The sequence below is a fragment of the Atractosteus spatula genome, chromosome 5 (assembly GCF_055471065.1).
Source record: "Atractosteus spatula isolate fAtrSpa1 chromosome 5, fAtrSpa1.hap1, whole genome shotgun sequence".
NCBI classification, from domain to species: domain Eukaryota; kingdom Metazoa; phylum Chordata; class Actinopteri; order Semionotiformes; family Lepisosteidae; genus Atractosteus; species Atractosteus spatula.
Genome location: NC_142710.1, coordinates 27,265,449 through 27,277,862, shown reverse-complemented (window position 1 = coordinate 27,277,862; position 12,414 = coordinate 27,265,449). Strand labels below are relative to the sequence as shown.

Genomic DNA, 12,414 nt, shown 5'->3' with positions numbered 1-12,414 from the left:
TTTAAAGTTACTGACCCTTTCCACTTCAGTCCCGTTGATGTGGATAGGGGCATGTCCGGTTTGCAGTTTCCTGAAATCAACGATCAGCTCCTTGGTTTTGCTGACGTTGAGGGTGAGGTTGTTGTCATCACACCATGTTGTAAGGAGATTGACCTCCTCCCTGTAGGCCCTCTCATCATTGTCTGTGATCAGATCTACAACTGTGGTGTCATCGGCAAACTTGATGATGGAGTTGGTGTTGTGTTTGGCCTTACAGTCGTGGGTATAGAGGGAGTAGAGCAATGGACTAAGCACACACCCCTGGGGGACCCCAGTGTTCAGAGTTAGTGTGCCGGAGGTGTGGTTTCCAAGCCTGACGGCCTGAGGTCTGCCTGTCAGAAAGTCCCGAATCCAGTTGCAGAGGGTGGTGTTGAGATGTGGAGGGAAAGTACTGGAGAGGGGTGTCGGGGGTAGGTGTCGAGAGGGATGAGATAAAGGTTTGGAGAGATGTGTCAGAATAATGCTTGGAGAGGGGGTAGGGATTGAGGGTTGAACAGGGGAGTCAGAGGTGGGGGGTAGAGTTGGAGAAGTATATCACAGCAGGGTTGGAGAGGTGTGTTAGATAGGGAAGGAGGTCTAGAGAGGTGTGTCAGTTTAACACTTGCAAAAGAACTGGAGAGGGGTGTCAGGAGTGGGAAAGAAAAGCACAGATGAGTGTTGAGAAGGAGAAAAGAGGGCAGAAGAGGTTGTCAGGGCAGGAGTGTTTAGGTAAAAACAGTAGGAGTGAAAAGAGGATGCTGTAGAACCTGGGAGGAGAATGGAAGGATAGGAATGCTTGAGGTTAGTGTTGTTTTAACAGCCTCAGAAAACATGTTAACATAACATTTAGTAACTGAGTCACTCAGAGCACAGCTGCAAGAAAACATAGAAAACACTGTGTCTGTCTTCAGAACTGCACAGATTATGTGCTCCTGTGAGGCAGCTGGGAGTGTGGAGTGCACTGTGTGGTGAGTGTGTCAAGGCCGTGAGTCGTGTGTCAGAGTGAGTGGCAGGCTGGGGGCAGAGAGGTGCCACCCCAATCCCACATCATGCCCTCTGTGTCTCAGCACCTCTAATAATAGCCCAGCGCCCACGTCTACCCTTGTCCTCACTTGCCTCATCTCCCTTCGTCTCACCACAGGTCATGCAAAGCAAATGTGAAGTGCCAGGGACGTTAATTAGCACCCCGTCGGTTTGGAATTAATGTTGCAGTAGAGCGTAGGGAGCAGTGGGGCTGAAACGCAATCCTGTATTTAACACTCTGCTAATAATAATAATAACCTGCTCCAGTCTCTTTGCGGGAGGGGGAGCTCTGAGCTTTCCTGCCCTGCCTGAGTCATGGACAAAAAAATAGGGGGTCAGAGTGCAGGTAAGAAGGGAGCTTTTATCCTCTTGTTTTCAGAGATGGGATACATAAAATACTAATTGCTTAATTATTCTTTTTCATTGCAAACCCAATTCAGTTTTGAAATCATGAAATGTCTTAAACTCTGCAGAAATGACACAAAATGAAGCATGTTGGCACAGTCCTCCAGTAAGCTGACCCTCAGGATTATTTATCATTTGATATGTCGTGAGCTCCACAGGAGCCAACAGGAGAGTTAGTGCCAATTGGAGGAGTGATGCATTTTTTCATCGATGTAACTACAAATCCTGTTGTGCCCAATCCCAATCCTAACATGACCCAGGCTCGAGCAAGCAACCTCTGTTCCACAGAATTGTCTCTACACCTTAAGCAAACACCTCTACTGACTGAGCAAATTGGGAATCCCATGAGACATGGATTTTTAATCATTTTTATGTATGCATTGCAGGGGAGATCACAACCACTGCCCTTTTGGACCGAGAGGTGAAATCGGAGTACATCCTTATCGTTCGAGCTGTTGATGGGGGTGTTGGCCCAACTCAGAAAACCGGGATTGCCACGGTAACAACAACCTGGTTTTTACAGTACTAGCTTAAGTCCTGATCATTCACTGCCATGAGAGGACAGGCATGCCATGGCATGCTATAGCATGCAGAGGGTGGCACTGGTCTGAAGTGTGTCTCCAACTCTATGGCATGACCGTCACTGCTCCCTTCCTGTACTATGAATGAATACATAAGGTTTTTCTTTGACTGCTATGCCAGACTTTTGAAAACACAATCACATACTGTACATACGCAATAAGATATGACAGGAAACTTATATACTGTATATATGTACTATACCAAACCAAAGAAAATCAGTTTATTTAATGTACTTGTACATGGGCTATCTGGAGGGTTATTGGTAATCCAGGTCATTAAGACCTTTTATGCTTTTAAAAAATAAATAAAAGCAAAGATTTTTGTTTAATTAGATGCCTTGTCCCCACTAAAGAGTCCCTTTGAGAATCCTTTACTAGGGGCATGAGTGAATACAGCAAATTCTAAAGGATAACACAGTAATTTAATGTGTAGTATGGTCCCAGCTGTCTATATTCACATGTACAGCACGCCAATACAAAGGTATTCGTATTAAATTGTGCTCAATGAGTCATTCAAGTCTTACAATAAGTAAGATATCATTGCAAGTCAGTATATACTAGCAGTATAAAAGATGCTCCTGACTGATGACTGAAAATACAGTTATCTATAAAAATGTTGTGGGGCCTTGAGGGTTGACTTATCTCGTCTAATAATTAGGCTGATTAAGTAAATGAGTGCTGGACTTGTAATTCTCCTGTACAAACATGCTGCCTTGACAGATAGACATTGCATACGTGTCTCAACATAAGCAGGGTAGGAAAGTGTCATGGGAAAACTGAAGAATTGCACAGGCAAGGTTCAGTGTGGGTGGCATTGCTGTGCATGTGGTATACCCTCAGAGAGCGGTGTTGTGCTGAGTACCTCTCCACCTTCAGGTCAACATCACTCTACTGGACATCAACGACAACGCCCCCGTGTGGACAGGTGAGCCATATGAGGTCAACGTGGTGGAGATGAGCCCTGCAGGCACGGATGTCATCACGGTGAGGAAAACGATCCCTTGCTGCTGCACCCACACGAAGCTTGACCCTTGTGTGAACACTGCTATCTGAAGTTTTGGTCACGTTGATGATCAATTGCACCTAAGTTGTGTGCTGTGGCAGACGATGGTGAATAAAATGGAGCCCAGTGCAATCTTTTTGTAAAGTTTGAAGCCTACTGGGAAGCTATGGTCAATGTTTAAAGTCAACCACAGTAAAACATCAAATGTAAGAATCTACTGTCTAAAATTTTCACAAGGGAAGGCTTTGCTCTAGCACTTCAGAGACAGTCATGAAAGGTTGCTCTCCTTTTCCCATAATTATATAGCTCACTTGAGAAATTATAATACTTTAAAAGTTTGGCTGTAGCATGAGATAATATTGCTATGGAAAATAGGTCCACTTTTCAAATAAGCATAAGGGGAAAGCCAGGTGGAGTTAATTGAAAAAGTGAGAGCACATTTTGTACAGAAGTTACTTTGCCTTTGCTTTTGCTTTTTCCAAAAGCTTTGAAAATCATGTTAACGTGACCTAAAATAGCTGAACCCTGAGTCAGACTCTATGACTATCACTCCATGAAAAGGGATCTTCTGATCCCTCCAGTAGACTGACAGATCCCTCCAGTAGACTGACCAAAGAGATAACCTTCCCTGCATTACTGATACACAGCCCCACTAATTAATTCTTGATTATTCATTCATTTATTACTAAGCACTAAACATAATTAACTCCAATTAGGGATTAAAATGTAGCTGCAAGCTAAATACATGTTTAAATACCGGTATGAAAAACGTGTGTAGCAGCAGTGTGGAGAGTGTCCAGGATAGCAGCACAGTTTACTGCTGAAAATCTGACTGTCTAGGCTAACACTCTCAGCTCTCACCTGCCTTTCTCTCTGGCATAATATTCCTGCAAGCAGGGTGAATGTATGATACATTCTCAGGTATCATTGATCACACAAACAGTAAAACATTCTGCAACCTGAGCAAAACTCCACATGACTAAAAACTCCACTTTCTGTTGATTTATTTGATCTTCCTCAAAACTACAATTAAATGGAACTAATACTGATCCATTTTTTGAAAGCCTGTTTATCTAAAACCATTAGAGTGACAATTGGGAACAAATCTCTCCCTGCGAGACTCCCTTTAGAATTGCTCCTAGCTTCTCTGCACTGGAAGCGCATCTTTCTCACTGTATTTTTGTCTCTGTCTTTCCTGGCAGTCAGCAGTTCTCAGTGGTGACTCTGTGCCCTGAACTGACCCCATCTCCAGCCTGCCTCATTGCTGTGTGTTTGTATTTGCTCCCGTATTCAGACCCTAGCTTCTTCTCTCTCATGGGTCTGAGTAGTCCAATACAGCCTTGACTGTTAGTAATTAAGCACCCAAAGAACTTTGATTCACGTTGTTCTACTAATGAGCAATTAAAACAGCTCGGGGTACAGACATTAATTTGAATCCAATTAATAATTAATCAACTCTTGGAACTGAGTTTTTAACTTTTTTTGCTTAAAATTTACATTTGTGACTGAACAAATAAATGTGAAGTGCTCCCTTTGGGCTATTTGCCTGAATTGTTTCCATAAAAATCTGAGAACAAATTTTCTCTGAGAACGTGCTATGAGGTGGTGAAGAGCTGCCCTCTCCCTGCAGCAGGCCTTTTTACATAGGCCAGTACTTTCCTTTAAAAACCAGAAGACAGAAGACAAACCGGTTTTCTGTCAGCTACTGCATCATTAACAAAATGATACTTGCAATAAATGTTATTGGGAAAATTGAAAATTAGCCTAAAATACGGTAATAGGTCATAATATGTAACATGTTATAATCATGTAATTCAAGAGCACACTTCTACCAAAGTGACACTAATGTGTCAATGTTCTTGGAAAAAAATATGTTGACAAATTTCATAAAGCCACTACAGGAACATTGGTATCTTTTAAATTTGAAATACAGTAAATGAAAGCATACCTGCATTCTAAAGTCTACTCTGCACAAATCTCTGATCGCTCAGCAATGCTATAAACTGAATGTGATAGCAGAGCTTTTTTGCAAGACAATAGCCTCAAAAGAAAATTAATTGTTTGCCTTTGGTCTCATAGCAGTACAGTTCCACACCACTCTAGGACTTGAACAGATGAGGTTGTGTACTTTTCTGAGGATCTCATTCGGCACTCTGCTTAAGACCTTCATCTGTTTTTAAGGTTTAGAGTTAAAGGGGAACTGCAAGACCATGTTTACATTTCTGGGTTATAATGAATCAGCAGTTATGAGGGCATTTCAAATCACATTGAAACTACAAAGTTAACGATAACGTGTACAACCTCCAAAGTGTCTCTTCACAAAAGAGACAAATTTTCAATGTATGCAGAGGATCATATTGCTGGAATTGTCTGAGATTCAGAAAGAGACGACAAAACTTCCGTTGACTCAAAAGTGGCCTTATTATATTGTAAACATGCTTTAGACCAAGCAAATTTTGCTTCTTTATTGATTTTTTTTTTTTAGAATAAGATCATGTTTTTCATTTGTTTACAGTGACTAGTGAGCAGGAAGGGCTGCTTTCACGTCACAATTTGTGTGAACTCTCTCTCTTGCCCATGGTGAGACCAGTGGTTTCTCGCCTGCCTACGACAACATGGCAACCATACACAAAGTTCAAGATTTTGCACTTAATTCAAAATTTGTCAAATTTTGCAATACCGTTAATTTATTTATTTTTTCCCCAGGAAAAATGTAATCCCTGTTCTGAGAAATTGGAACCACAGTTCCCCTTTAATTCCAGTAGGCAGGTAAATTTGAAAAAAAAGTGATTCCTGGGGTCCCAGGGTCCTGGCACTTTATATTGGCTGCAGCCTCCCATGTTTGATCCCCAGTTGAATACATACAATTTTATTAACAGCTTCTGAATATGGTTACTTTATCTTCACAGCACTTTTTATCCAGTAAGTTATTCTGTTTTTTTCAGGCTTCCCTGCCCACACGCCCATCTCTAGCTTTCTGCTTCCATCCTCTGGCCAGTTCTAACCACTTGTGTCTGTTGGTTTTGAGATTTCTCCTTATCTTGGCACAGTCACTGGCCAGCTGCAGGAAATTCAACTGTAATGAGATGGACTCACCAGCAGAGTGCAGTTTTAGTGGGGCTGGAACTTTTTAGTTTTTAGTTTTGTCATGCTTCCAAATTAGATCCAAATTATTTTCCTCCTTCTCTTTCTCTCTTACCCTCCCTACATTTGTCTCTCTTGAACTGTCCCTCCCAATCTTTGTCTTCACCTCTCTATCCCTTATGCATCTTCCTTGCATCCCTGCATCTCTCTATCATCCCACTTCCCCTTTTACCATCTTTCTCTTCCTTCTTCTCTTCTCTCACTCTTTCTCCTCTTACCTGCCTACATTCACACTCACCCCATGCCCAGGTGCTGGCAGTAGACCCTGACAGGTCGGAGAATGGAAGTGTTGTGTACAGCATCAGCCCCCCCAACAGGTTCTACACCATCAACACCACAACAGGGAAGATCCGGACCAGCGGTGCTGTGCTGGACCGTGAGAGCACACGGCCTGGAGACACGCAGCTCATGAGGACCATCATTGTCTCTGCCACTGACCGTGAGTCCATTTGCATGTACAGCATGTCATCAGCAGCAGTAACTGTGCATCCATTTCTGTGTTCCAATGACAATTGTGTGTGCAAACTGCAAATTTAACTTATCTGCAGGATACCACAAGTTCTATTTTTTTATATATACCTTGGGACCAGTCATGACCCAACTAGCAAGTGACTTCTCATAAAGTCTGATAGACAGTCTGAACAAGTAGATCAGTCTCAGGGTGATGCAGGCAGTGGTTTAGCCATGTTATGCTGCCACTCACAGGTGGGACCCCACCTTTACGCTCCTCAGCCAGCACCACAGTGCTGGTCAACTTGCTGGACCTCAACGACAATGACCCCACCTTCCTGAACCTGCCATTCAATGCTGAGGTGCCAGAGGGGCTTCCTATCGGCTCATCTGTGTTTAAGGTGAGAAATGAAGCGTCAGTGAGCCTGATTGTATGTGCCTCTTGTAATAAAGGTGTGAGAGCTATGCAGCTCTACCCTCTGACCTCTGTTCTCCTTTAACCTACAGTATGCCATCCCACACCCTCTCCCTTCTCTTCCCCATTTTCACTCTCTCCCCTTCCTCTCCTCCGCCTCTTTCTCTCCCCTTCTCTCTCTCTTCCTACAACCCTTTCCCTTGTCATCTTCCACTCCTTCCTCTCTGTTCCCTCCATTCCCTTCTCACTGCTCCCTACTCCCTCAATCCAGGTGTCGGTGGTAGACCCCGACGAGGGTGACAACGGTCAAGTCAGCCTCTCCATGCAGGTGGGGATGCCGCGCCTGGACTTTGTCATCAACAGTTCATCAGGCGTGGTAGTCTCTACGGCAACACTGGACCGCGAGCGCATAGCCCAGTACTTTCTGCGTGTGGTGGTGTCGGATGCAGGCCAGTTCCCCCGCAGCTCCACCAGCACTCTAACCATCACAGGTACGCAGGGTGGGGTGTGATCACTGCACAAAGACAACGTGTAAGGACAAAACGACACACTGAAGTGTTTCAAGCATTTCTTTCCAATTCTGTGATATCAGGAGAGTGATATAACTGTCACGGATGTCAGAAGGGCAAGCCATGGAATGACAAGGAGAGCAGACCCTATGCGTAGCGGCAAATGGGGCAACACGGAGGTTAGCCCAGGCTCAGGGGGTCAAATGATGTCGGTATAGAAACCTATGCCCTCAGGCCACAGACATGGGGCGACCTGGTAATAGGCGGGTCTCAGGACATCCATACCCTCAAAGCTGAGCCAGGAGCAGAGCAGACACAGGAAGTAAATAGGCAACACAACAAGACACACTGGAAAGACATGAATAATCATAGGGAACTAGGAACAGGACAGAAGAGCAGCGCCCTCTAGGTGTACAGGGCGTGACAATAACAAGTATGAATGTGGTAATCTCTCTTGGGAATTTTTACAAGGATGCCCTTTTCCCTATGTGCTCCACATGGGTCTCTGTATTAAAGTTTAATCTATAAAACTTGTTTTTTTCCTGTATGTTTCCTCCCTATTTTACTTTGATTTTGCTTTACTTACAATGGTTTTACCTCTAGTGCCAGGTTTTGTGACACTAAACACTCATGAAGGTTGTGATACTTCACTTAATAAGTAATCATCAGGTAAAGCAATTCTGTGATTTTAATCCAATGTAGCAACATGCAGTAAAAGTAGTGAACAATCACATAAAATTGACACAAGAACATATAAAGTAGTTTCAAATATATAGCAAAACCAAGATAAAAGTGCAGCAAATTTCGTGGAGAAATCTTTCACCTAGAGACGCCTGCTGGCTGGATATACCTATACACATGGCACACCTAAGATGGAAGAGGCCATTAAACTGCAATCTACAGCTGTCCTGCAGTGCAAAACGTATAAAACAATAAGTGCACGAAGAAAAAAAGAATGCAAAAAAAAAATACACAACAGTTCTCACTATACAAAGGTTCTCACAATGGATGTGGCATCTGTTGTAAGGTGAGAGGGCAGTGCTGTGTGAAGTGCATGAGAAGTTTTTGTGAATTTTAGAAAACCTTAAAAAAACACCACGACGGTAGAATGTTCTGTCCGTTTTGTGGAGGGCAGCTTGGTAAAAACCATTTGTTTTGCTCAGACTGAGGTCAAACCAATATGCTATCAAGTGCCCCAGCCTTTCCAGTATGACAAGCTCATACCTGTATATATGGCTTCTTATGTGAGTTTCACAATCTAGAACCTTTAGTATTTTAATTTAGAAATTTTAAAAAGGACTTTCTTACTACTTTTGAAATTATGTACTTATAAATATTTATATTATCCTTTAATATGGCTCAGATATATTATGCTTTACCTCACATTGGTCTGTAGCCTCCACTCTAATGTTGCAGCAGATGGTATGTCCATTGTGAGAACCTATTTCCATTTTTATTTGTGCACTCTTTTTTGTTTGTGTACTTATTTTTGTATTGTGTAGATGTTTTGTTCAGTATATTTTGCTTGTGTTTTGTCATTTTTTTTTGTTTGTACACTCATTTTTGTTTTTGTGTTTTGCACTTCTGTTGCCACCATAGACAACTGTAAGACATTTTCATTCTTTTTCATCTCTGCCACACACATCTGAATAAGAGCTATTAAGCCCTAATGTTCCAACATCACACAGAAACATTGAAACCCAATGGACAGTTTTTTTTAACCAAAAATCCTGAAAGACCAGAGTAACTCTTATAATTTTAACTGTGTCATTTTCTTCTTATGAAGCTGAATTGTGTTTTATAAGCATGACCCCAGTCTGCAGGCCCCTTAGGGGACTTCTGTCATTAGTACAAATAAAGTGTCTGCCTTCAGTACAAAAGTATATCAGCTCTAGTTACAGCCAAAGTATGAGGTCATTTATGCTGATTCTGACTTTTCTGCCTAAATTTCCTGAAGCAGTACTTGTTAGTTGTTTGAAAAACTCTAATGCTAATGCTGTCATGTAATACATCCCTTAGAACGTGGTATGATAAAGCAGCAATTGCAGTGTATATTTCTGTGTAAAAGGCTGAGCTGAAGCATTTCTGTCTTCTGCCACCATCTAGTGGTTCAATACTGTAAAGCAGCTTAAACTCAGAAATATGATTGTTATTTGATTGAAATATGGCTTGAAGAAATTCCTTTGGGTTATGTGTGCATTGTGTCAAATGATTGACACAATACATGCATAACCCTTTGCGTTCATCCCAGGGTCACTGAGAGGAATTTAATTTGGCCAGTCCTTGAAACAGTGGTGACTCTGAACAAATGCTCTTCATTTGATTCTATTAACACAGTAGATCTCCTGCGTGTTGGTCTTGTGCTCTCTTTCTCATTTGGTTCCCCATGTTTTCAGTGCTGGACATGAACGATGAGACTCCCACCTTCTTCCCATCTGTGTACAATATCACCCTGCTGGAGAATGTGGCGCGGGATTACATGGTCACCAGGTTGAGCTGTACAGATAATGACACTGGACTGAATGCTGAGCTCAGCTACTTCATTACAGGTCTGGATACTGATTGCCCAGCATGGAACATCTGTACTAACTGACTGCCAGCACAGACACTGCATGGAAAAGGACTCCTGTGCAATCGTCACACTGTCCATATTGCCTCACTGACTCAACTCTATACTGCCACATAAACTCCACAACCCATACTGCCTCACTACCTGTACTGGCGTACTGACACCACAGTTCATACTGTCACACCACCTCCAAGAGCAGACTGTACTGCCTCACTGACTCCACTGTCCGTACTGCCTCACTGACTCCACAGTTCATACTATCACACCACCTCCAAGAGGAGACTGTACTGCCTCACTGACTCCACTGCCCGTACTGCCTCACTGACTCCACAGTTCATACTATCACACCACCTCCAAGAGCAGACTGTACTGCCTCACTGACTCCACACTTCATACTGTCACACCACCTCCAAGAGCAGACTGTACTGCTTCACTGACTCCACAGTTCATTCTATCACACCACCTCCAAGAGCAGACTGAACTGCTTCACTGACTCAACTGCCCGTACTGCCTCACTGACTCCACAGTTCATTCTATCACACCACCTCCAAGAGCAGACTGTACTGCCTCACTGTCTCCACTGCCCATACTGCCTCACTGACTCCACACTTCATACTGTCACACCACCTCCAAGAGCAGACTGTACTGCTTCACTGACTTCACTGCCCGTACTGCCTCACTGACTCCACAGTTCATTCTATCACACCACCTCCAAGAGCAGACTGTACTGCTTCACTGAGTCCACTGCCCATACTGCCTCACTGACACTGACTCCACAGTTCATACTGCCACACCACCTCCACAGACTAAACAGCCTCACCGACTCCACTGACTTGTTTTAGGTGTACAGTCTAGCTTCTCCAGTGCTGATTACTTGTTTCATTTGTAACACTGGTAATCATGCAGATGTGTTGTCTGGAATAGTGTGCAGAAGATAATGTAGGCTGTGTTTACCCACAGGGGGCAATCAGGATGGCAAATTCAGCGTGGGCTTCAGGGACGGTGTGGTGCGGACTGTGGTCAGCTTGGACAGAGAGACTCAGGCGTTCTACTCTCTCATTATAGAGGCCATTGGTGAGCCACTGATCCTCTTCTCACAGCAGATACAGTAGTAAACACATTAGCCTTCTGCTTGACTGTCTGCATCACGCCATTGTATGAATAAAATACAAATACTGAGATCACAGTTTATGGAACAGAGATTTATTTTCCAAATGATATTCAAAAATTTGGATTCAAGATCCCAAATCATGGAGCTCTGACAAAGTAGATGAAAGTTTCAAGTTCTGAGTGGATCAATAATTTAAAAGGGAAAAAAGGAAAGCCTCATACTTTCAAAGCATGAAAAAAAGGTACCATGGATTTAAAAATATATATATATACACTTTCATTAGCAAGGTTTTGCAATCCGATCAGGTTATGAAAGACCTCAGTGATTTTAGAAGCTTTGCCTACTGTTTCGGTTTCCACTTGTAATTTCTCCCTGGAACCATGGATTAAGGCACTGAAAGAATCTTTAAGTGACTTTTCATGCAGAATCAGGACTTGTTTAGACTGGAGGAAGCATCCTAGATTTTGCATGAAAAATTGTGACAGAAACATTCCTATAATGAACAATTATTAAAAATACATTTTTATCTCTCTTCAAACCCGAGAGAAATACTTCATCCTGAACAGATATTGTATGGGAAAAATTATGTAAAATTGTAAAAAATATCTATGGCCAGACTCCTTGTTTTAATGTCGGGAATTTATAGCTGTTTACTGCTGTTCTGTTTCTGTGGTTTCTATACTGAAGAGTTGGATTTCCCAGTTCCTATATACAGTATATGTTTTCAGGTCTGTTAACCACACACATTTATTAATTCTCATATTCTGAATGTCATGATGTAAGTGTGTAAAACATTCAGCTACATAGAAAAATGATAATGCCATTTTACTTTTTGTTTTGGAAAAATGCCCCCTCTTCCCCAAGAAAAAATACATTTTGCTCTATGAAACTGTTAGGTCATAAATCCAAAATACAGAAATGAAAAATGAAAAAAATGGAGGCACTTCTGTTTATGTTTTAAATATTCAAGAAAAAAATAGAATCTTGAGGTTTCCTGTTTTTCTGCTTTAAAAAAAAGTTTAGTTACTCAGCTGACAGAGGCTGCACGCATCATGTTTTTATATTCAAGCTCTTAAAGTCGTGGAGGTCTTAGACTCTTGGCTGCCCACAGGAGATTGTCATCAATTAGAGGGTCCTGGGTGCACTTCAGCATATCTATACATTGTTACTGTGGTTGTGTCTTTAT

The 12,414-nt window shown here is 42.4% G+C and overlaps 1 protein-coding gene across 1 annotated transcript in view; it reads left to right on the top strand.

Annotated features, from left to right (window-relative positions):
- The window catches only part of cdh23 (cadherin related 23), a 194,283-nt gene that overhangs the window by 125,350 nt on the left and 56,519 nt on the right, over nucleotides 1-12,414 (top strand). Inside the window, exons 19-25 of the mRNA XM_088916036.1 lie at nucleotides 1,833-1,945; nucleotides 2,904-3,011; nucleotides 6,424-6,613; nucleotides 6,880-7,025; nucleotides 7,311-7,530; nucleotides 9,945-10,097; nucleotides 11,078-11,191. Of these exons, the coding sequence (XP_088772162.1) occupies nucleotides 1,833-1,945; nucleotides 2,904-3,011; nucleotides 6,424-6,613; nucleotides 6,880-7,025; nucleotides 7,311-7,530; nucleotides 9,945-10,097; nucleotides 11,078-11,191 (1,044 nt within the window). The remainder of the gene's footprint in view (nucleotides 1-1,832; nucleotides 1,946-2,903; nucleotides 3,012-6,423; nucleotides 6,614-6,879; nucleotides 7,026-7,310; nucleotides 7,531-9,944; nucleotides 10,098-11,077; nucleotides 11,192-12,414) is intronic.